At 42.7% G+C, this 26,579-nt stretch overlaps 1 protein-coding gene across 2 annotated transcripts in view; it reads left to right on the top strand.

Annotated features, from left to right (window-relative positions):
* The window catches only part of CHPT1 (choline phosphotransferase 1), a 302,601-nt gene that overhangs the window by 103,425 nt on the left and 172,597 nt on the right, over positions 1-26,579 (top strand). For both annotated transcript variants that reach the window (XM_085653266.1, XM_085653267.1), the window contains exons 3-5: positions 6,971-7,112; positions 17,012-17,096; positions 25,816-25,947. In XM_085653266.1, coding sequence (XP_085509392.1) covers positions 6,971-7,112; positions 17,012-17,096; positions 25,816-25,947 — 359 coding nt within the window. The remainder of the gene's footprint in view (positions 1-6,970; positions 7,113-17,011; positions 17,097-25,815; positions 25,948-26,579) is intronic.

Here is a 26,579-nt window from a genome sequence, read left to right as displayed (position 1 = left end):
GGAAGTGCTTTTGTACAGGATAATGAATAAAAAAAAGAGACGTTAAACCATGACATATTAAATACCCCAAACTATAAAGCATTAAAAAGTAAACAATCACATTGATTAAGCTCTTAAAAAATCAACAAATAAAACACCGTATAAACCTATTTAAAATGCACAAAATGGAGAAACACTCATACTGTATTTTAAACCGTAAAGTTACTTTAATACGGAAGTGGTTGGGAACTGGAAAGGCAGCGCAGGAACACATGGCAAGTAGGAAATCAAACGACCAACCAGCTGTGCAATTCTTATCAAGTTCAGGTTAGCTAAGGCCGTCCATATATTATACTTTAGCAGGGATCACATGAGAACGCTATAATTAGAAAATGTGACATTTTACTTGAAAATACAGATCACCCTGAGACAGACCAAACAAACAGAAACTAAAGATGAATTCATAAAACACAAAGACTCGCGGCAGTCACACACATGAGGTCCAGGAAGAAAAGCATAGCCTAAAATATACACAAAGACAGGAATGCCATCGACTCATTTCATTACAGAGGAGCTGCTCTTAAAGTAGGAACAGCAATTGCTTCTGCAGTATGATAAATTAAAGAGTAATAAGTTCCCTTTTCAGCAACCATTTGTAGAATACCAAAATTGGTTCTACACCAAACAGAGACCCACATAAAATATCTTCACCGCACTCCTAACAAATTATGTAAATTTGCCCCCCCCCAAAAAAATGTGCCTCAGTCTGGCTCCATCTACTGAACATAGCGGCCAGATTCACAAAATCAAAAAGTTATTCTCCTTGGATTATTCTTCAGTTTGGATCAAATTCCCACGTGAGCAATTGTCCCTAGCTAGCCATGAGAGGGGTGGGATGGTGCCAGTAACGATGTCATGTGTTGGGGAAGGACGAGGCCCCTTATGTGTCCCAGGTGGGCAAGCAGTGTATAGGTTCAGTAATCTGGAGTCCTCGTGTTGCCTGTGGACCGGCTGGAGAGTGATGGCATGACCTTATGCCTGTGTACGCTAACCATGGGTGGGACAAGTAAGCGCGATTCACGGTGGGTGCTCATCACTTTTGACCTCTACCTGGAGTAAGGTTTCCCAACATTCTCTGCCTATGCAGGAATCTCCTCTCATTTGAAGTAGTTAAGCTTCCTCTCTGGTCCACATCAGTAGAACACTGAGCCAGCGCCGAAGGTTAGGATTTACAGGGGTCTTCCAAACCATAGCTATTTGGCGTTTGAACAGTACAAAGGCCATATCGATGAAGCAGTGGGGATGTTTGCCCCCTTTGGCTCCGGGGTGTATCCCCAAGAGGCAGGATTCAGGTGCTGGTGTAAGATTATGCACTGACATCTCGTCTACTGCGGTAGTCACTTCTGGTCAGACTGTGTGCAACACCGTGCAGGACCATACCATGTCCTGCACGGTGCACCATGCGAGGCGACTCACCAAGGAATACTTGGCCAAAGGATCTCGAGGAGAGAAGTGAGTCCATCTCCAACCAACTGAGAGCAGCCATCAACAGGCTAGCGCCAGCCCGTAGAGTAAGAGTGGAAAACAAAGGGAAGGGATCCCTCTGGTTCACGGAGGAACTAAGGGGACTGAAACGGACCCTCCGTCGAAAGACAGTGGCGTAAAGCCTATGAGCCACAGGCACTTATAGAGTATAGGACCAGACTAACCACCTACAAACAGTCTATCCTTAAAAGAAAGGCCATATTCTATGAATCTAAGGTTTTGGAGGCAGACCACAAACAAAAAGAAACCTTTAGAATCCTGAAGGAGCATAGCTGAAAGTAGGTGCAAGAAGTTCCCACCAGCCAGGAACACTGTAACAGATTCCTGTCCTCCTTCCAAGACCAAGTAAAAGACATTCTAACAGACATACATAATATCCCCATTAACCAGCGCAGCTTGGCTAGGGCGGAGCCACATTGTAACATGGAAGAACCAATCATCTCCTTCCCGAGGCTCGACCATGAGTCTCTGCTCCACATTGCGACCAGAATTAAGCCAGGCTCACCCGCCGACCCTTGCCCACCAAGGATATTCAAGCTAGCCCTCCCTGCGATTGAGGGAGAAGTCCTCACCTTGATCAATCTTTCGCTGAAAACAGGGAAGGTCCCCAGGAACTTTAAAGAAGCCACAGTAATCCCTCTACTCAAAAAGGCGAGAGCAGACACCACCAACATGAAAAATTATGGGCCCATTTCCGAACTCCCATTATTTTAGCAAAAAAAAGGAACAGCTTGTCCTCCTATTGAGGTTCTTAGAAGAGCATCAACTACTTGGGGACAGGCAGGCAGGCTTTAGAGCCCATCATAGCACCGAGCTGGTGATGCTGTCGGTACTGGATGAAATCAGGCTCACAGCAGACAGCAAGAAGCCATGCACTTTGGTCCTCTTAGAACTCTCGGCGGCATTCACCACTGTCAACCAGGATCAACTCCTCCATACTGGACACAGGTACACAAAATCCTGGGGGAGATGTTGGGGCTCACACTGGTTCCTATCCCGGAGGTGGCGTTGCTGGGATACACGGTCAACTTTCCCAAGTCAGTTAGGAGGCTTGCGTCTCTGGGCTTTCTGCTAGCAAAAAGGGAGGTAGCTAGGCGCTGGGGTGGCAGGACGGCTCCCACGGCTAAAGCGTGGCTCACGGCCATGGCGTACTGTAGCCTAAACTGCGAGGTTTACTCCAGTCTACTGCCCAGCATAGCCCGGCCCAAAGACATCTGGGGCCCATACAAAACATACATCGCGAATCTGCCGAGCTCCTCCCAATCACACTCCAACTCAGGAATAGTGCCCACAGGGGTAGGTTAGGACTTGCGGTGGAGAGGCGGTGCGATCGGGTGGGCCTTGGGGTGGATGTGACACTACGGGTTCCTTCACTTCGGGTATAGAAATATGGATAGCGCATGGGTTTGATATGGCAAATCTGAATGTTGGGCTCTAATGAAACAGACGGATATGGGGAGGGTCAGTGCTGCATTGTTGTCTCACATTGGTTCTGACGGGTTGTATTGCTGTGATGAAGAACGCGATGTTGCTGCCTGGAGCCAGGCTCTCGTATTGTTCAAGGGCAGGGGGACATTATTATCGAAATGTACTTTTCACACTGAAGATGATTGTAATCAGTGCAGAGATCTTTTTATTGTTTGTTTACAAACATAAATAAAGTTTCAAAAAAAAAAAAAAAGGATCAACTCCTGACAAGAATTAGTGACATTGGTATCTGTGGGACGTTACACCAATGGATCACCTCCTTCCTGACAGACCGTACCCAAAGAATTCAGATAGGTGACTACGTGTCCAACAGAGGGTCGATAACCTGTGGAGTCCCTCAAGGGTCAGCACTGTCTCCGCTTCTGTTTAACATCTATCTCAGACCGCTGGTGAGGGACTTGGCCCGAATGGATTACCAGGTGTTTAATTACGCTGATGATACGCAAATTATTTTGCAAATTGACAGCACCCCACTAGCCCACACAAGTGTGCAAGATCCACTCGGATACATGATCAAGCCATCACTACTGGCAGCAACCCGTGGACCAACCACTTTTGGCCTCAGGAGCTGGGAGACACACTGGGGCAGATGTATGTTGCACTTGCGCCACTCTTGCGCCGCCGTTGCGTCACTTTTGTGACGCAGCAGCGGCGCAAATCCTGCGCCATGGTGCGGGGTATTTACAACGTGACGCATCTGGGAGATGCGTCACGTTGTAAAGCCCTGCGCCACATGTAGGCGTTCCAGGGCAGGTGGGGGCGTTCCGGCTACAAGATTTCACTCAGTCACTTTTAGGCCCATGCTGCGTCAAAACCCTGCGCCTGCTTGAAGCAGGCGTAAGGATTGACGCAGCATTGTACAGATAGGGCCCCCCAGAACATTGCTGGAGCTGCGTCGCGCTTGCGACGCAACTCCAGCAATGCGCCACTTTTACGGCACAGATGCGTCACGCATCTGTGCCATTTTTGCCTCATGGTGCGCCGCATTATAAATGCGGCACATCCATGGTGGCGCAGCTGTGGCGCATAATAATTGGCGCATCCCTGCTGATATGCAGGGATGCGCCAATTAACATAAATCTGCCCCACTGTCTCCAGCCCCAGTTGTAAAAAGTCTGTGTATTAAAATCGATGCCAAACTCACACTGACCAACCAAGTGACCACCGTGTTCGGGACCTGCGTGGGCTTGTTGAGGCAGTTAAGGAAACTATTACCCCTCCTGTCATTCTCCGCCATGCGGATGGTGGCGACAGCATTGATCTTATCGCGACTGGATTATGGCAATGCGCTTTACATTGGACTACCAGAAAAGTTGCTAGGCAAACTACAAGTTGCAATGAATGATGCAGCCAGGGTGATCTTCAAGCTCCCCAGACACGCACAGGCCACTCCCCTGCTGCAAAAACTCCACTGGCCCCCGTCAAACAGAGGGCTAGATTCAAGGGTCTCTGTATCGCCCACAAGGCCCTGCATGGACAGGCCCCAAGATATATCAAAGAGCGACTGGGGAAATACGTCCCTGGATGCACCCTCCTGTCAACCGAGGGAGGCCAACTAGCCTGCCCACGGTTTGACCAAACGACTAAAGAAGGGCGAGCCTTCTCTGTCCTCATCCCTCAACTTTGGAATAAGTTGCCGGGCCACCTCCAGTTAGAAAAAACCCTTTTCCCTTTTAGGAAAAAACTGAAGACCCTCCTCTTCACTAAGGGTCTTCACATAACACAGACTGATCAGGGGCCTCACAGTCACAGTGCTTAGAGACCTGCCGGTATTAAGCGCTTTATAAATTGCAATTAACGTTAACATGTGGAAGAACTCAGCATTCTGTAATGTACAGCTGGGACTTTCAGAGGATAGTGCTGAGAAACATGCTCTTATTGCGTTGCGGGAAAGGTAGGTGTGATGTACATTATTGAGTTGTGTGAAACGGAACTGAGGGTTACGGGATATCCCTTTCACCAACTGGTGGGCCCAGGCCTTCTCAGATAGAGGCTGCTGTAGCACACTGTCCCATTCAGTATGGGGCGCAACTGCGTGATCAGGAGGAGTGTTGAGTGAAGTGTAGAGAAATGTAAAGGCATGGCGTGTGCCAATGGATGTCAACAGTGTGTACAATACCACTGAGCCAGAGGGCTCTTCGTCCTCATTGTTCCATGTTTCGTGTAGTGCATGTTGTATGGCATGAAACGTTCGAAACTGACCAGCGCCCACTCCGTAGGTGTCCATGACATCCTAAAAAGACATAGTCATCTCTTCATTGTACAGGTCTCCGACGTGCTCTACCACTGTGTTCCTCCATGGGGTAATGTCAGCTCGCTGACCCACATCTCATAATGATGATAGCTCCCAGATGGCAATCAATGGGTCATATGGATTGTGAGGGCCTCTGGGGTGCAAGTAACTGCAACAACAGGAGCAGGCCACCACCATCTCTCTCGTGTCCCCCAGAGGGTGGACAGTGGCGTCGGAGAGCCATGTATAGGTCCTCACACCACGTAACACCTTGCGAATGGGCGGTGACTCAGGACTGTTTGGGCGCGTAACCATGCCAACCATCACTGTAATTGTGCTGCCGCATAATAGATTTAGACATTAGGTACCCCAAGACCGCACTCTAACAGCGGGCGTTAGAGCATGATCTGTGCGATTCGGTGCCTACCTGCACTCTGTATCAGTTCGAGCAGTGATCCATTAAGCTCACGGAAGAAAGTCTGTGGAAGCACGATTGGAAGTGCTGCAAAGAAGTAGAGCAGGCGGGGTAAGACCATCATTTTAGCGATTGCGACTCAGCGTAGTGAAGATAAAGGCAGAGACAGGGGCACTGTCCTTGATGTCACAACTGTTCCTGAAAGTGCCAGTTCAGGGCTGCGCAAGTGTATGTATAACTCGTCTGTTGTGTCAGCCATGTCCGAGTCAGGCTACTCTTTCAACTTCGCAGTTGTCTGATAAGAAAAAAACTGGCAACAGTGATATGCTGACTGAATCCAAGGTGAATGAAGTGCACTCCTAGTCCCATACAGTGTTGAGTTAGCCACGTATTTGTGTATCTTGTACTTTATTATTGTTTTTTAGCTAAGTTCAGCTTCTGTAGAAACAAAAGCACGTAGCTGACTCAGACCAGCCAACTAAATAAACAAGAAACCTACCAACAGTCACCCTACCTTGTCCAGCTGCACTTCCTGATCCAGAGGTCCCCAGAAGAAGAAGCCGGGCCGCGGGATCTACCAATGCAGGGAGACTGAGGCAGAGGAGAAATGCTGATGTTCCAAAGTTCTGCTAAAAATGCTGCTTCACGCCGAAGACAGGTGAGAGGGACGAATGTGGCATTAAATTGCTATCAGCTACGGGCACTGAAGCTGAACACAGGCAAGCTGCAACACAAGCAGGAAACAAATAAAACATAGTCTCCCAAATGAACAGATAAACAACAAAAGCATAAAGATACAGTACCTGTTCCCTGCCCCATGGGAGGAAACAAAAGATAAAAGGAGGGACAAAGAGGAAGGATTCCTCACGAACAAGCAATGATTTTTAAAGGACCCCGAAACAAACAAATGAAAAGCAGTGGGTGGACTGTAAGCTCACAAAGTTTGTACAACAGGTCTCAAAGTTCGACCTAAGGAATGTATACTACAGGAGCAGAGAAAACATGGCAGATCCAGCACCTGCATCATCCAGTGGTGCTAGCTGTGTTAGTTGGCTTGTTACTAATGAATAGATCACGCATGCTTTAAAATCCATAAATAAATGTTGCAGCACGAGTGTGGGGCTCTGGAAAGTGCAGGGCCTCACGAATAATTGTTCTGCCTTCTTTCTGATGAACTTCTTGTGCTTTTCTTTCAGATTTGTACTCCATCTCCCACTATACAGCATATGTTTGTCCTTTATTCTTCTGTATTCTTCTATTTGCAAACTGGTTTGTTTCAAACTAACCTCACAAGTTTGTTTTCCTTTCAGTCTTTGTTGCTGTCGGAACCACAGTTGCGTGTCGGCTTGGAACAAACCCAGACTGGCTGTTCTTTTGCAATTTTATTGGGATGTTCATGTTCTATTGTGCTCACTGGCAGACCTATGTGTCGGGAACACTAAGGTTTGGAAAGTAAGTAGACTACTCTTTGTGGTGGTGTCTGTATGGGACAGGGTGGGTGGGGGTGGAGTGTGAGAAGGGTGAGGATAATGCAATGAATTATAGTTATTACTTTCCAAAAAGGGAGGCATTGTGTTGACAACATCAAGCATAAAGTAACCTTTCCCCTCTGAATCAGCGTTCACTTACCAAATGTTTTTGAGCAGGTAATTATTTAAATATTACCTCGGACAGATGTTTTTCTTACATATGACACAGAGTTGAAGTGCCTAACTATTAAAGCAGACTACTACTTGTTACTCTTCTCTGAGTAATGTATTTTATCTTAGAGTTATGTTTGAGCATCTTTAAACAGAACTAATGCCAGTTGACAAATGCAAATGAAGAGAGAGCTTTACCTGGGGCTTCCTTTACACGTTGAATGCAACATGTTGAAAAGAAAAACACCTGTATTACGCCTCACTTTAACTAACATAGTGGGACATATAACTGTCTCTGTTTGTCAGTCTCCATTGACTCCAAATTTCTATGAGAATCTGTTTCCTTGTGTTCCAACTTTAATTTAGTCTCAATGTTGTTGATGCCTTCGAGCAAGGCTACTAATGTCTGCCACATTCATGCTCTTAGTTGCTCCACTGTTCCACAGTTGAGGAAAGACTTCAAAGAGCCAGCAGCACCTTTTTCGAGTTTCACTTTACAGCACAGCTGTTAACTAAAGCTTTTGTCACTACTCTTTTAAAGAAATACACATACTGTGGCCTTCAAAGGTTTATTACACTCACCATATACTGTTAGCTGTTTGGTGTATAATTATACCCAGCTCCTGACAAGTTCTTCCATTGCAATTCACATTTCAAAACTACAGTGATTCACAGGGGTGTGGAATTTAATAACATATCTACTTGTCCATGGGGCAGGTTGCTTCATAAATCCACTTGCCCTGTACCAAAATCCAGTTGTCCCTTTCATTCCATGTAGTGTAGTGACATTATGGCAGCAATCTCATTACATCAGAGCTCTGATATATCCTTTCTGATTATGCCAGGGCTCATACCATAGTAGGGATTGAATACTATCAATTCCCTTATTTTTCCACCTTTCTGCAGATCTACATACAGGGGCTGAAGGTAGTGGTAAGCACTGGAATGCCCTTTAGAGTCTGTGCAAACCTACTAACTTAAATGTTTTAGGGCTTTCAGCAGCTGTTCTGTAATCTTTTTCCATACTGATAAAGGTTGGAAATTTTCTCCTGACAATGGCAGACGTAAAACTTCTTCCAGGGTTGGGGAAAAAGTGGTTGGACATAAAGTGAACTTGCACAAGTAAATCTACACATGCATGTTTGCTCGAGCTAAAATGCAGTTCAGAAATATTTTCTAGGACTACGATTTCTATTCCTACTTCTGTAAATTCTTGTGAATTAATGAAAGCCAAAATATCTGCACTAATTCAAGGACATACACCATGGGTGCATTTTTAAGATTTCTTTAATAATTGGGCCATTAATTATGTCTGACGTTAACCGAAACCTTCTGGGTTTATTAAAAGTTTTCTCTCTCTCTCCCTGCCTATCTATCGGCATTCTGCTCTTTCACAAGGAGCATATTGGCACACAAAGTAGTTTTGTTCAGTGCCAGGACTAATGTGTGCTTTTTTAGACCAATTTTTTTTAATGCTTTTTGCCAATGCTTGTTATAATGGTGAAGGCCTGCAGCTCCCACGCCTTTAACCCCTTCGATGCGCATGACGGAGCGGTTCTGTCATGCGCATCGGTTGCGCTGTGCGTATGACGTAACCGCTCCGTCATGGCCCCGCCCGCGCAATAGAACCTTCAGCACAGCGCGGTAATCCGCGCCGAAGGGGTTAAGGTTATTCAAAAACCATGCCTAAACAAGACCCACATTGACAAAACAAAAAGGATGACCACCAATTTCAGACCTACTGACTTTGCCAATGCCTGTTTATTTGTATGTTTCCCATAATCTTGTTGAAACTGGTTACACCAATTTTCCATTCGGACTTTTATTTGGGGGGTATAATAGCACGCATCAATACATTTTCTAAATGATGCTGTAAAAAACATGGTACCTAAGATTTTACAGTAGTTTAGCAAAATGTTTTTTTCCTAGTTGCATTCTTTTATGAACATTTTATATTAAAAGCAAAAAATCCTCCATCTTGCTTTCAAGATTCTAATCAGAGATCATTCTGGAAGCGTTATACATAGCCTCATACTGCTAAACTTGACAACGTATGCACACATGTTTATACTGGAACCGCTGTCAGTAATGTAGTCTGAGCTTACAACATTTCCTTAGAACGCTCACCCTAAGAATAAAGACTTTGCATTAATGAACCATAAGTACAGGCTCGAACAGCATTAACATATGAACACAAATTACCTTAACTGCAGGAAATGCCCTTTCCCAGATCCATAATGTGGTACTGTGAACTGGCAGCCAAAGGGTTTGTGCTGCAGGGGGTTAGGCCTACTTGTCCCAACGCAAGTATACGCATGACAACTTGTTGTGTTTGACCCCAAGCGATATGTCCTGGGCGTCGGGCTATAGGAATTCCACACCCCTGGATTCACCACATTTGCGTTACATTCAAATCTTTGTCACCCATAGATTCTAAACATAAAGCTTGTTTTCACTGTAGCAGATAAAACAAAGGTATTTTGGTAAAGGATTGTCTGCAGTCCCTAGTACTTTTTACAACCTGAGTTACCCATAATGATCAAGTGTGTTTTGAGTAATTTCAGGTATGAATCAGTTAGCATCACATATCCTCTTTTGGTGTTCTTATATCTGGATGAGCGCTGTCCCCTAGTCATGATTCAGGTGTATCCACACCTCTCTTCCAACAGGACCATATTTTCTGATTTTTTTACCAGTAGCCTATAGCTTTATAAACACCTTCCTTTGCCAATGCACATCAGTCCATCTCACTCTGCCATTTCCTCAGTTTAAGGGAATTGGGGCTCCTCCATTTCCTTGCAATATCTCTTTTTAGGTTCTGCCTACAGTGTGCATGCGCTGTCAATGAAAGTTTTTATTGTTGAAAAAATTACTTATCTTTACTTACTATTGATGACTTCCAAGTCACTCTTGTTCCTTTACTTACCATTGGTCGGTGCCTCCTTTTCACCTCTGGCTTCCTCCTGGGTTTTGAGACTTCGCCTGTGCTGTGGAGCATGGACCAAGTTCAGCTTCCTGTGGTCTGTGTCCTTCCACTGGCCACAGGCTCTACTGTTACTTTTGGGCATGACATTTTATTGAGTGCATGTCCAAAAGTAAGTCTTCTTCATCCTGCCTTTATTTCCTCCATCACCCACGCCCTCCATTGTTTTTCACCCATCCTCGCCCGTCTCCCCCTCTCTGATGTGTTGACCATCTGCCCCCAAGCTCCACTGTGCTGTTTTTCTTGGCATGTTGCACAGCAGTGCGGGCTGCTGTGCAACATGGCTTAAAGGAAAAAAAAGAAATCACTATGATGCAGTAAATGCTGACCGCGTCATAGTGTATGTTGTTTTTTTTAAACTTTTTTTTTTTTACTTTACGCCATGTTGCAGCTAGTGCTGCTGTGGAACATGTCAAAAACAGACAAAGCCAATAGATTTTACATAGTCAAAACCCTTTTGGCTTTTCCAATGCTTGTTGCTACTAGGAGACCAGTCCCCACCAAAGACCTCGAACTATTCCTGCCTTCCCAGCCATCCATTATTCCTGGTACCGCTAACTTACTATCGGGGGAAAGGAATGGCATGCCTAATCATTTCTTTTAGGTATCTGTGTATCAGTGTACACAGATTTGCTATCACCTGCGAACTCTAGATAGTATGCTTGAACGTGCACGCTTGTAACCTAGACAGTTCGGGGATGAAGCGCAGCCTATCTGCCACAGTCTGGAGTGGTGGAAATCGAGATCTATGGAGATATTTGAATTAAATAAATCTAAGGCGTTCGGGGATGGACAAGACGTGGTGCAATTTTTGTCTCAGTCCATTTCTCATCCTCTAGGTCCTCCCCAAGGTCTAGTTCCCATTTCTCTTTTAAAGTATGGAAGATATCAGGAGCGTTAAGTAACAGTGACCTGTACAACCACCAGAAACCCTTCTTGCCCAGTTGTTCCACAGTAATCTTAGCTTCTAGGGGGTGGAACACTAGTTTGTCTCCGGTATTCATGGCACGCTGGAGCTGAAGACAGAATTGGATCTTGTGGAGGGCGAAATTTGCCATCATCTGTTCAAATGATTTAACATAGCTTGTCGCCCACACATCTCTAAGTTTCAGTATACCACTGAGATCCCACGTATGAAACCCTTTGAACTTCTCCGTTTGAGAGAGCATTCTCCTGGCCCAGAAGGGGTTACAACCCTTAATTTACCTTGCTATCCGATACGCTTAAGTGCGGTTTTCCAGGATTTGTTTTTCTGTGATTGTAGGAAGCGCATGAGGAACTGGGGCATCTCAATGCATGAATAGCAAATCAACAACTCGAGGGAATCTGGCTCCATTTGTATAGCTGAACCCTCTCTATCCACTCAATTTCCAAACAGCAGCTTACCTGCTTCATTCCCCTCACCCCCACTCGTATATCTGTGATGTGTCAGACGCCAGGCATACCTGGCTGTGTTCAGCAACTTTCCCTTCAACTTCTCTCTAGTACTTTTGAGCTGTCTGGGTGATATCCACTCTGTTGTCTAACTACTGATCTTCCAATTGCCCTATTTGGTCCTCTAGCTCTTCCGTTTTTCGCTCTCTATCTTTCTACATGGCCCACACCCAATCAGTTTTTAGGGCTTCCCACTGGATTGCCTGGGCAGAGCCTGAATTCCTATTCAACTCCAAGTATTTGGGTGTGCCTATCCTGAGTAGCTCTAGCAAGGGCTGGATATCACATATATACGTGCTAATTATCGCATCTGATATATAACAATACCACAGTGTAGGTTATTTCTCAGGTGCGATGAATAGCACATATTACGAGTTTCTAGGGAATAACATGCAGATTTTGTTGCTTAACTCCTCAAAATTTGCATAATATGGCAAATACCGTATGCTTTTCCCATGTTAAATCTTGTTAGGTTTGCACAGACGAAATATAATGAAGGTTGAGGTATTTAACACCTCCAATAATTCAGATGTTTAATTACACTCAACTTATAATTCTGACCCCTCCTCAAACAAGTGTTTACGCAGGAGTCGGAAAATAATGACCCACTCGTAATCAGGTATTCAGTCTTCATATCCCCATTTGTCCCCAGTCTGTTTCCGGATGTATCTCAATTACTGAGGGGTCTTAGAGCCCCCTCTGGGGCTTTTGTACCTATGTAATGGTAGCTGTGTCTACTGATGGCACAAATATATAATCAATATGAATAGATGAGGAATGGATACCAGAATAGTATGTATACTGCTGTGTTGTCCCATTCCATTTACAGCATGTGTCAACTAACCCTAATGAGGCAGCCCATTTATGTTTCTGCCGATAGCCGCTGTATTGTCAGAAATCAACAGAATTAAATTAACCACTGATGACAACCATACCTGGCTGTTAGTCCAAAAGTATGCTGGATTTCAGCTTAAGGGTACACTACTATAATCCTGGGGGGACGTATAGACTAAGCAATGTCCTAGGCCGCCCTTCAACCACCACACATCTTCATAGTGGGTCTGATTGGACCATTGGTGGTGCGAGCATATTCCTTTTTCCTGAGGAATATTATGGCAACTCAGATCCTCGGGCATGATACAGTCTTCTTTATTTTGTTATCCCTAGTGGCCTAAAAAGCTGCGCTTCTTGCCCTTGGGGTGCGTCTCCCACCACAAAAGGGCATCTGGGTCATGTTTGCTAAGTATAATGGAGAACAGCTCCTGTCTTGAACGTGTTGTTGAAACCATTCACATTCTATGACATAATACAGTATTGAACTGCAGCTTTTCAGACATGTCTGAGCCTGTTCAGTGTATTTCTTTTGAGGGTTGCTCCCTGACCCACTGATTGTGGCACTCGTGTTGTGTAACTCCTCTGTAGTATTGGACAGTCTGTGATACCCAAGGTGCAACTGTCTGCCACCCATAAGCGCCTTCAACAACGGAAATCATCTTGACCCGTTCATGGAACTCAATGGACTTGTTACTGCCATACCCCAAAAACAAAATTAGCAACAAAACCCTCCCAACAAGCATAACCTGCCCACCATCCCCAACTCCCCTCATCCCATACTTCCACCCTAGAAGCATCTATCACCCTCAATTAACTTATTAGTGTTCAACTGTACTACAAAGAGTAGGAGTGGGCTTGTATACCTGGTCCTCCCCACTTCCCATTCAAAATATTGTCTCTATTATAACCAGTTGGACCTGCTCCAAAATACTTCTCATTATCAAAAAACAAAGGCTCCTGTGGACACTTAATGAAGTAATCTCAATGTATATGGGCATAATGGCAATATATTGGGGTATAGTGATATTGGAAAGAGAAGGAAGCGAATACACCTCAGGTATGTTTTTAAATTTTTTTTTTTATATAATCCTTGAAACGAAATACTCATACAAAGTAATACATTTAACAGATGACCTCCTCGTACCTTAACAGACAGACACGCTGTTCTGCTACTTGGAAGTATTGCTACAGGCTGCAGTTGATACATTCTCCATAAGAGACACAGAAGTGAGAATATTCTCACCCTCCATATGATACAATCATGGCCTCGTCGTGATTGACGACAGAAGGAAGAAGCCTGCTTCCACTCATGCACTCAGAATCGGAACTGGACCCGCCTGGACAGCGCTTCCTCGGCACACATGGATCTTTAAATTGTGCGTATTCACGTAATAGCCGGCTCACCACTCATCTCACACTTGGGCTCCCGGCCGGGACCCATGTGAGTATCCTTTTCTTAGCCTTTCCACGGTGCCACACCCTCCACACAAGCTGGTCCATTACCCTTCAGGTGTCCCTACGATCATAGGTCCTGAAGAGATCCTACACTGCACACAGGGTCGAAACGCCATCGACAAGTTGCATAAACGAACCATTGTATACCAGCACTGATCACTGTATCTAGCGTTGTTCACTGTACATATATATGTTTCTAATTTTCTATGTTCCGTTTTTTGCTGGGACACCTCTCACTCAGAACTATATGTTCAAATGTATTACTTTGTAATAGTATTTCGTTTCAAGGATTGTATAAATATTTTTGATTTAAAAACATACCTGAGGTGTATTCGCTTCCTTCTCTTTCCGATATCACTATAATCCAATATATTGCCATTGTGCCCATATACATTGAGATTATTTCATGAAGTGTCCACAGGAGCCCTTGTGTTTTTGCTAATAAGGTTATTACCCTGGTTCGGTGTGAGTAGGGTTCCCTTGTTCTTGTCTTACCAAATTACTTCTCAAGCACATGAAAATAAACCCTTTCTGCTCTGCCTGAAGTAATATCAGAGGACTCTTGATGATTACCCGATTCTCTCAAATGTTCGCGGGTTGAGGGCATGGCTCCTCTTTGTCTGGAACTGGTGGGTGGTCTGATCTTCAGAATTTTGCTCTGCAAAGACACTTGTTTCACCATTTTGAGTGCAATGCCAGAGCACTGCCCCTTCAGGATCCTCCTGGGATTGTATGTTTGGTCGGGGGATCTTGTCATCTTCTGGACAGTGTAGATGGATTTGAACTAGTCCTCTTTTCTGCAGGAGACTTTTCTTTCTTCAACCCAATCCCTCTGGACAATCAAATCTGAAGGATCAGCCGTTGGAACTTAGCCATAGCTTGGCTGGAAACATTAGTTCATAATTCAGCTTCATGGCTTTCAACTTCTGCTTCACCCAAACCTGAGGAGCGACCCTGCTTCTGCACTGCTCGGGTATAGTCATGAGGGCTTGTTGACACAAGACAGCAGGGGCCTGTGTGCTGTTTCGATAATAAAGTACTAGGAAAGATTGTCCTGTGGCACCCACGGCTTCAGCAAGTGGTTATTTTGTCTGGTCCTCCTTTTCATATCTTCAGCTTGCTGTTCCAGATGCCAGTAGGTTGTGGGTAGTCGGGATAGTGTAGAATATGTTCTGGGGCTGGTCTTCCACAGTTAATATGTATGTCTCTGCCGCACTCTCTTCTTTTGCTGTTTTTCAGAGGTCCTGTCTCACAGTTTCATATCTTCTTGAAGCTCCACCATCCTCCCCTCTAAGGCGGAACTAGTGTCTTTAATGACCTGGATTATAGTTTCTGCAGAGGAGGCTGCGAAATCACCTGTTTTTGGAGCCCCCAGCACAGCTATCAATCAATGTTGAGGCCTGACAACTTACTGGACCAACCGCACTCCCTCATCTGCCTTCCTGTAAGTCCCTGGCACGTCTGCCCGCCGCTGCTCCTAGTCTGTCTGCGCCCTCTCTTGAATGAATTGGCCAGGTCAGGGGTCTCGCCTCATGCCCTGCTAAGCAGAAAGCCTGCCACTTTTCCGCGTTGCCATCATCTTAGAAGCACTTGATCTCAGCTTGTGATATTGCTGAGTTTTGCCCTTCTGGATGTCTATGTGCTCCTTTCACGAGCCCGTCTATTTTGGTAGCACTGCAGAAGCTATTTTGGGGTGCCTATGATGTCAGATAGTGGGGAAGATGGCAGAGGAGTGCAGTTATGCACCTACAATCTTGGCTGAACAGAATTACACCATATTTGGCAGAGAGCTAGACCGTGATCCAGAAAGTGAGCATTTTGTGATTTGGTGTAAATCTGTTCAGTAGTTTTTTTAAAAATTAAGGTTCAAAATCTTTGTACATTTCACATCAAGGAGGATCCGCTGAGCCAACAGATTTTGAGATCAGATCTGATTGATGGTCACTACATCAACAAAGATGTGGCAGCAGCCAGTTTAGGTCTTGGGCACTCAGTTCCTGTCCTGCAAAAAAGTTTTTAAGCCTTTAGCTAAAACAAACACAGAATCTTTTTTTAAACATGGTTTTATCCTGCCAGGGAATCCGCAAATGTTCTATTTTTTTTTTTTGAGAGGGAGCAAATGCCCCCTCCTCAAGCCTTCATGAGACCCTGGGAACCCCATACCTAGGGCTGATATTTCCATGTAGGGGGGGGGGCCTTCCTCCCCAAGCATCGAAGAATCCCCAGGGACCCCAACGCCCGGGGCCACTGTATTCTCAAATTAAGATTTTTTTTAATGATTATTAAATGAAAGGCAGGAGCTGCTAATTTGTTATTCACTGTTCTGGCAAGGAGCACCCCATAATGCCCTACGTTTGTTTTGGAGTACATATTTTCTTGATTATGGTGCCCCTAGAAGAGGCAGGAGTACCATAAAACATGTTTTAAAGATGTGGGTGGCAGCAGGGAGTGCAGCAGCCTCTTAGCAACATTAAAACAACAGTGAGCATTTTCAATAAAGCCTTTATAAAAAAAAAAAATGTAACATGTCTAAGAGTCTTTTTTAAAAAAAAAAAACATTTTTCATGGCACGAAGTACAACCATAGAACCAACCACTAGAAGTCTCTGCACTGCAGAGGAAGAGCATACAGAGCTTTTAAATATAGTAAGCCCTTCTGGGCTCATGGATTTAAAGATCCCGGAGAGATACCGTTTTTATCACTTAAAACTTCTCGACTCCAACGTCTAGACAAATCAGAGAAATACATAGTTATATCTGCTTTTCTCTTGAAGTGAGTGTGGCGATAAAATAGGTTTGTTGATATCAAGGTAACTGAAGATAAGGCTTGAAGGCAAAAATCCATTATATTACATCCTAAAGTATGTAACTTAAATCTCGTTTATATTTTACAAGCCTGTTGTTTTTTTAATTCCACATAAGTAATGAAAAAAGTACTTTGGATAAAATATTAGTATGGACATGTTATAGGAGTAAATCTAATTACCTTTGTTTTCCTTTCTCCAGAATGGATGTTACAGAAGCTCAGATTTCAATTATAATAATGTTTTTGATGTCTGCATTTGGTGGAACAGCTCTGTGGGACGTTCAGGTAATGATTTTACAAATATTGCTATTTATGTATATCTGGTCTGAGGTGTTTGGTGGAAATACGTGGTTTTTGCAGTTCTTCAGTTTTCCCTGTAATGTGAATGTGTTGCAAATGTAATTTATGTACTATTGCCTTTGAATTTAAATTTCTTAATTCATGTGTGTGTTGGATGCAATACCTTCTTTTATGACGTGGTTTACTCTCCTTGTGTGGACTGTCCAGTCATTGTGGTACTTAATTGTAGTGGTGTGTTTCTCATGCATGAATTAAGTGCCACAGAGAGGAAACCAACCCCATCTGCCATAAAAAAAAAAGCTGGGCCTAGGGTAATAGTTGTACAATTTATTTTTTTATTTTTTTAAAGTCTGGTAAATAGAAGCGATACATACAGCTCTATCACGTCTCAGTATAAATTTGTCCTAAAAGGAAACTCAGCGAATATGCATCCCACAGAAACATTTTATATATGAATTGAGCACGTTACATATTTTTAAATGCATATCTTTCAGGAAGCCTGTAGAATGATTGAGTTTAAATGTTTTTTCAAGAGCAAGAAAGTATGATGCAGTAATAATTTTTGTGAAATCTGGGGCTCTTTTTCTGCAGTTAACTCTTTGAAGTCACGGTGTAATGCTGTATTTTGCCATAAGCGTTCATAGAGTACATAACTCATTGTCGTAAAAGACCCATTTACAAGTTATGAACAGTCACAAGTATTAATATACCACTGGTAATTGGTTGGTGCACAATTTGTGCCCAATTTCTATTGCATATCTTAGATTGAGGAAACTGCAAACTGCCACTTATCCTTCCCATTTTCATCAAGTTTTACTTTTTGAAAACCGGGAACAGGAGTTTTCAATGAAAAGGGGTTAACAACCTATTTGTAATCAGGGCCTATATATGCTCAGACTTTCCGTTTTCTGTGCTTCAATTACATACAGGAAATGGAAAATATACGTAAACAATGCTGGACTCAATATACTTTGTGGGATCCCCAGAATATTGTGGTCTAGAGTAATTGTTATTGCAGTCTATTCCATCTCCTGGTAAGTAACCGTATAGCTTGCGCTGTTGCGAGAAGTGAGGTGTACAGTAGTCCTGTACCTCGCTAAAAAAATTCCTGATAAGATGAATTTTAGTGGTCGCATTCCATTCGAGCCACTGGTAACTTATTACAAATCACCAACAAGGAACAGCAGACAAAAGGGTGCCAAAAATATTTAAATACACCAGCAGGTGAACATGGTAATCCCGCTCTCTCCCACTCTCCTCAATTCTGTAGAAAGTGTTTGTTGGAGATATAATGGCCTCGTTTCCATCTCTGTTGAAAAAGGTAGTTGGAGAGCTCTCAAGTTTCCCAGTTCCATGCTCAAGTAGCTCACCCAGTCCAGGTGTTAATTACATTCTGGGAATTGTAGTTCTGATTTTATAATGAAGTCAAGTGGAGCACAAATCCCAGAATCCTAGGCCTAGACTGATTGGTGCAACTACCGCATGGAAATTAAAAAACGCGATAGCTCGGTAATTGAAAAGTTCATTTCAGGTCTAGCCTGGGCAGCGCCTGGGCTGTCTCTTTGAGACCTGTTATATTCAGGTGTGGACTTGAAGCTCCGCCCATTTTTCGCCCATCTTTTCAATTGGCTCCTGTTACTGTTCATTTTTAAATGCGTTGTTTTGATTCGTGAATGAGCTTAGTAGTTCCTGCCTTAGTACTGCCTTTTCTGCTTTTGTAACCTCCCATGAGGGCTGGCCCTTTCACTTGTGTTGTTACTCAGTATGTTTCATTTACAGTCTGTGAGCACTATTTTCTTAAATGAGTTTCTCCTACTTGCTGCTGCAGGCACACTTTTCGCTTCCCAGCTAACAGACAAGGCATTTGAATCCTGCTTATCATCAGAGGCGTTTCGTGGGCGCCTGTTCTGTTCCGTGCTAACATCCCTGTCTGTTTTAAACTGCATGGCACACCAATGCGCCTTGCTTTTCTTATATGCGGCTCATTATAAAAGTGCCCCATGCAGCGCTTTCGCTTAAATGGCGGTCACGCCCCTTTCTTTACACGTGACTCACCATTCTCAGCTTGACAAACATGCTTTTTTTTGTATTTTATAAAAGATCCCCATGCCGCGTTGGGCGCTTTTATTAAAAAAAGCAGTTGTTTCTTAAGTTGACAAACATATGCTTTTTTTTGTAAAAGCAACCCATGCTGCGCTTTCACTTTAATGGCAACCGTGCACCTTTCTTTAAACGCAGCTTGTCTAAAGGAAGGGTTGCGCCCACCATAAAAGTAAAAGCGCGGCATGGAGCGATTGTTAAAAAAAAAAAACATTTGTTTCTCAAGTTGACAAAGATTTCTTTTTTGTAGTAAAAGTGCTTTATGCCGTGCTTTCACTTTATTGACTGCCGTGCCCCTTTTAGACGCGGCTCGCTGTATTCAGCAGCCCTGGGTGGCATGATTATCAGTTCCGTATTCCCCAGGGCTTCATGCTACTTTTTACTGCCTCACAACCCCACCCTTTCCTAAGTCTTTGGGGTTTAGTTTGCCCAGCCCTTTCTTTCATTAAGCAAATTGCAGCAGCAGAAAAGAGCATTTTGTTATTATGAAGCTTGGGGAAGTCTTCTTGGCACTGCAATAAGAGTACAACATTAAAACCCCAACTGCATGAATCCTACCAGACTACTGCAGTATAATCAACATAAGGACGTACATCCAGAAACTCGAGAGGGCCTAGAATCAGACAGCGAGGCTCTTGTAGAGCTTATAAAGTAAGGCCACAACTTGCTATTAATAAAACATTCCATTCAAATTAAAAGTAATGTGCTTGATCAACAAAATATCCCCTAACAAAAGCCAAAAACACCTATAACAAGCATTTGCAATGCAATAGGTCTCGTATTTGTTAAAGTTAGAGCTGGCGGTGTTGAAAATGACAATTTTTTTAACTTTTGTTTGTTTATTTGCAGTTGAGTAATTATATTTGCATAGCACTATTGCCATTGGTATAAAAAAGCAAAAGGAAAAAACAGTCATTTTTAACGCGAACAGCTCTAACTTTAACAAATGTGAGACCTATTGCTTTGCAAATGCTTCTTGAACAAGTTGCCTTGCAATCGCCATTAGTGACCTGGAGTACTGACGCTAACCCTCTTTTCCAAATTCTAGTAAACCATTATGATGGGCGAAGTCTTTTTAAACTACGTGGAACAGGTGTGTCCAAATACTATTGTGAGTTTTCATATTCCCTGGCTCTGCGATGGATCTGGGGTGGCTTTGTAAATGAACGTGCTGCAGTCTCCGCCCCACAGTTTTCCCCATGAGTCATAAGATCGCCAGCCAAGATATGTTGTTGTTCAGTTCTTGTGGAGGACGCAACACAAAAGACCAACTGTTGCCTCTAGAGGGACATAAAACACGACCAGTTTCTCAGGTCTCCAAGCTGCACTTTAGTCACTGCTGGACTCCCTGTCCTGCTCATAAGCATATTTCACCAGTTAAAATTATTTGCTAATTGTGCATCGTTTGCAGGGATAGAGAACTAGAGTCCAATTTCTTCCAGTATGAAAGCACCACGACAAGGGGACTTTTAAGGAAGCAAAACAGTATTTATATAATGTGTACCCACACAGAAAATAGAACAAACACAAGCCACTGCAGGTGCCGTCCCGGCCCCTTGCTTTTTATTCACTGGACTATTCAGACCCACTAAAATTCAACCTTTACACAAAAATGGGGAAACCCAAAAACAATGCGTAGGACCTGGGTAATATATGTTAAAAGACACAAGTTAGGAATAGTGATTTCTGTTCAAGAGAAGATGCTTTCAATTTTAGTTGGTTAAAAGACAATCGTGATTCTGGTGGAGACAATGAACATTTCAACAAAAAGGTTTTTCATACCAAAGAAGGAACACACTATATGCAAATAGGGATTAATTTCATTTTCTTTTTTATATTGGTGATTTGTTAATCAAATAATACATACCGCTCAACCTTCATCTAATTACGAGCACTCTATCAAACACTTACCCCTGTGCACTTATCTTGGAGTAACTAGTCGAGTACTTTTGTTTAAAATTATTTCCAAACTTAAATGTATTATTTGATTACCAAATCGCCAACATAAAGGAAAAAGCGAAATTAATCCCCATTTGCATATAGTGTGCTCCTTCTCCAGTATGAAAAACCTTTTGCTTGAAATGTGGACAAACATTTAGTTCAGTGGAAGAGTGAAACTACAAATTTGTTGGGTTTCGACATAGTTTAACTGCTGGGTAGTGGGCTAGCTTAGAGATCTATAATGGGTTTGAATGCTGGGTGTGGATCTGTATGTACGTTGTTGTAACATATCATCGTACAACATGCAGGGAAGATCTTGTATAATACTTCAACCTAATACTGTCCGCTCAAGACATCTGAAGCACTACTTGAGGATGACAAATGTGGGCTCTTTGACTCTCTTTGTGTGTGCTCTGTTATACAGTGGTAGAACGTCTAAAGGGGATGAGGCACTGGAGAAATAGTCGATACACATTGTCACCTGCGATCATACAGTGGTTATAGTTCATCGTTACAGCTCTTCATTTTCACTTGTGTGTGCATATACAAATTGCATAAGGGGTTATGTGGGGAAGAATGTTGTGATATGTGCCAGTCACCATGATGTCATGCCCCAAGTGTACATGTACTTCCTATGAGTGTTTGCAGTACTCACAAAGCAGCCACATGTCTCCATAGTCCCTGGCATTCAACTGACATGCAGTCCTGAGATAATGGAAGATGAGCTGTACTCTTCCACAAGTAAATGTGTCATAAACAAGTGTGAAGTTCTCCCTGGTATGACAGCCAGCTTTCCCGATGATGGAGTGCTAGTAGTGTTGATCGTGTAATGGTGGTTTGGGTTAGTGCCTGAGTTCTACATGTGTGCAGTCAATGACTCTTAGCACACAGAGGAAATGGGCTGTGGCATAGAAATGTCATGCCGCATGTTGCCTGCCCTGGTATTGCATGGTGATGTACTGCTGCACTTAACTGGCGATGTATCTCAATACCTCGTGCAAGCATCGAGATTGGCTTGCGACTGAATGCCAACAGTGAACCTGCTTATGTCTGGAAAGAACCAGTGGTCAGGAAGTGGAGTGCAGTCAATACTTTGATATTGGAGCCAGCTGTTGGTGAAGTTGGCTCCTGTTCTTCTTCTACCATTACCCTGGATCGGCTGTGGATAAAAGTGTTGTTTACCCAATATTTCCTCTTCTCACATAGCAAAGAAAGTAATAATTTGTTTGTATAGTCACACTCTCTTCCCTAAACAGTTGTTCCTCTGGAGATTGTACCTGGGGATATTAATGTTGTCTCCCAAATACAGAGAGAGAGAGAGAGGATTCAGGTCTCTCGACCCTCTGACTGGGTTGTAAGTACCTTGGAGTATCCGCTCCTAATAAGTTCTCATCTACAATATCCAAGGAGGCTGACACCATTTATTTCATTTTATATTGTGTTTCAGACACGGTCCATCACATGGACTGTTAAGTCGTATCCTTTGTGGCACTGAGAAATCCTGACCATTATCTAAAACCCACTAAAAGGGTGTTGTCCTATTTACTTGGTCGATGGGATAAGGTAGGCTGGAATACAACAAAGGCCTTCTTGTTATTCTTGTATTACCGAATGTTTAAGCCCGATCGCTTCTCAGTCCTTATGAGACATAGTAACATTTGGATCGAAACATCAAATCACATCCCTGGTTGTCACAACATTGACTCTCCACTTGGCTTACTGTTAAATAATATTTAGCTAATGTTAATTTGATTTTGTGGCAGTGTAAAGTATTTTCACGCCACAATAAGCACTCCATCGTCTGCACTTTGTTTATTGAATGTTGAATATATTGAATCTGCATAGAAAAGAATGAACTTGTGTGTTTTTGACTCTGAACATTAAATGAGTAGTAGGATTACAACTAAAACAAGACAAAATTAATATCCTCAGGCATGTCCTTTGGAGGTAGACTGTCAATGAATCCAACTTGACAATTGTGTATAGTATAATATACACTGACACTGACATTATGGAAACATTTGTTGTACTATACTCAAGGAGGGGGAAAATGAATCAGTTGTGCCAGAGTCTCAAGAAAGTTTTATTGGAGACGCTCAACCACACTTTCACAGGATGCGGTGTATGGTTTATCTCCGCTCGTTTGGTTTGGTAGATAGTGTCACTTGAGTGTTTCGACCACAAACCACTAGCTGTTGAGGACCAATAACTCTTCCACTTCAACACCGCAGTTTGTTTTAACCTTCTCCCTCTCCTGGTCAAATAAACAGTTGTTAGCAGGAAAGGAGGTAATTTTAACCTTTCACTACTGTCGTCATCCAGACAGTCTCCCTCCTGGTGAAGGATAGTAGGTCACTTGGAGAAAGGAACACTCAAGTGACAGATCCGATGATGACACTATCCACCAAACCACATGAGCGGAGATAAAACTTACACCTCATCCTGTTAAAGTGTGGTTGAAGTCTCCGATACAACTTTCCTTGAGACTCTGGCACATTCTCCCCCTCCCGTTTATCTTTAGAGAAACATTTGTTGTGCTTGTGGCAGGCTTACTATGATTGCTCGTCTGTTCACGAATGGATGGTGGGTGGATGAGAACTAACTGGGGAGGGGTGAGGAGCATTTATGTGTAATGAGTTCCCCCTCTTATATTGCCAAGTGTGTGCAAGTATTTCGAAATGTGCATTTTGTGCTGCATTTCTTCTTTCTTTATATACATTGGCTGAGTTATCGGTAATACTAAGGGTTTTGTTTAACGGCACCAGCAATGTATACTTTTTGTGATCTGCAATATATGTGACGTTTCCTATTACAGTGTATTCTGACTATATTTTTGGAAAATATTTACTATTTAGATTGGCCCTCCAGTGTGTGTGTTTGTATGTTAATGTGACTACTGTATATGCATTTGTGCATGAGTGTTAGACACTGCTGTCATTAACCTTTATCTTCCACTTTATTAATCTTGTCCCAATCGTGTTATCCGCAGCCTCCATTAATTTCAAAATTTAAATTTTAAATGTAAGCCTTGTTGGCCAATATTACTACTCGGGACGTACTGGGTGTGTATTTTGGGAATTCAGCCTGATGTGCAAGTTAGTAGGTCCATCAATGGATGTTTTTTCCCCTCCTGTCCTTGATTTTTATGTATGTCATACTTATGTTTGAGGAGATATTCCCCATTATTGGACCCAGCTCCCTTTCCATGCTCTTCTGGACTCCATAGTTGTATGTTTTTGACTAAGTACTTTTGAGTTACATGGCAAGTACAAAACATATGACCGGCTACTCAGACATACACTTTAACAAATGGGGTGTTTGTGCATTGCAAGTTGACAAATGCTGCACGCCTGATCGAGTATATCCTCCGAATCGTGCCCTAACATTTTTGCATACATTTGTATGCACACAAAAGATATAAACATATATCATTCCTGATCTAGTAATTCCACTTAGACAGAAATTCAAGTAGTAAAATAAGCCTTTTATGTGGTGCTTCGGAATGTACTTCTTCCATTTAAAATCATTGTATATAACAGATTGTATGGTCTTCAAATTGCCACCATCGAAAGGATTGATGGCTGACGCCTTGTCAGGATTCAAACTCATAACCTCCGGAAGACCACATTTGGCCGTGAAAAGTGTTAAGCTAATTCCTCTGTATCCCAGAATGTTTTGTGCAGATTGCTCAAATTACTTTTGTGTCTTTATGGTTTATGCTGCTGCTACACCCTTGGTAAAACTCCTCTAAGTGAGGATCATCTTCAGTATTCCATGAGGTCCAGATATCTATTTTGAGCATGCCTACGGTCCTAATCGTCATGTGGAACCGTGTTAGGAGATGATGCATGACACCCGTATAACATTTAATGGTGCTGAAAATAAAGTTCAGTTCAACATAGGAAAACTGCTTGAAATCCCCAGTGGCATCACATTTAGACTGGCAAAGATTCGTAATATAGGTTGTATAGCCAGAATCTCCTGTTGACATAGATGATGACAGGGTGATTTTATTTTCATGGCAGGGCATGTTACTGCAGTGTTATGTACTGAAGCCATTATGTTATCCTTCGTTTTTCCAGCATTTTTAAAACAATTCAAATTTGCAAAAGCATATTGCCTTTGGCATTTGGATATTTATTGTTGTTTGTGTTTTTTACCCACTGCTGCCTTTGGAAGTTTCCTTAAAACTGAAAATGAAAGTTAAAGGTAAATATTTTGCTGCAACCCTTCATTAGGATAGTGCTGTATCTAGATGCAAACTTTGCTTTGTAAGTAGCTAACTGCAAAGAAAGTAGGCAGATGGTGTTTGCATTTCCTGTAATGATGTCTTTGATTAATACGTTTACATGACCATTCTCTTGGCAATCGTTTTTTATCCATTGATACATTTTTACCAAAAGTGGATGAATGTGTGAAACTGTGAATTTCACATTGCTTTAGATATATTTGAAAGGCAGAAAGCCACATCTGCTCTTGATAGTTGGTAATTTTCCAGGAAGATTTTGTTAGCTATTTAAACGTTAATACTAAGAATATTGCCTGAAGAGAATGGTCTTTTGAGAACTCATTGGCGATGCTTTTCTCTGTTAACATATCTTTTGTTTTATTAATGCCAAACATCCGGTTTCATTTAATTCTCTGCTTTCCTCCTTAAACCAAGATACCAATTGTGGGACTTCCGCTAAAAACGTTTCCTATACTTGGAATAATAGGCGGAGCATTGTTGTCATGTTCCAGCTATTTCATAGTAATATTCACCGGAGGAGTTGGCAAGAATGGATCGACGATAGCGGTAAGTCATTGTTTAAAAACAAATTATATTTTAATTCCAGTGATTGATCCTGTAATTTACAGTTCTTTAGTATCTAGGCTTGGTCCAAACAATTCAGAATCCACTTAGCATGTTGTCCTATGCAGGGCATATTCACTTAATCAACAATTGTGGAACAACTTAAATAAAATCACATAACGTGTATTTGTAAAGTGCACATTCACCCAAGGGTATCTTGGCGCTGAATAACAGATGTTTATTACTAAACAACTCAGTGGAACAAATGTTATCGATTTCAGAAGAAAAAAGGCTTAGTGGACTCTCTGGGATTTGAACCTGTGACCGTGAGGTCGAACACAGGCCCCTACAGTGGACACATTAGTCCACGAGGCCACCAAACCCAGCTGGAGTCTAAAGTGTTAATTTAGGTTGCTGAGCAAATGATCAGAGTTTGAATTACATAGCTTACGCCTACATTCCCTTTTTCTAATGATTTTGAACTTTCTCTGCATGTCCTAAAAAGTTAACTTATTTCTGAACTTTCTTAGATTTTATTTATTCTATTGAATTTCATTAGAAAACCGAACAGAATACTCACATGGACTATTTAAGCCCCATGTATGTTTTTCCCACTTTTTTGGCTGCTTGTTGCA

Source organism: Triturus cristatus, chromosome 4_1 (assembly GCF_964204655.1).
Source record: "Triturus cristatus chromosome 4_1, aTriCri1.1, whole genome shotgun sequence".
Taxonomy (NCBI): domain Eukaryota; kingdom Metazoa; phylum Chordata; class Amphibia; order Caudata; family Salamandridae; genus Triturus; species Triturus cristatus.
Note: the sequence above shows the minus strand (reverse complement) of the source record. Positions and strands in the feature narration are given on the sequence as shown.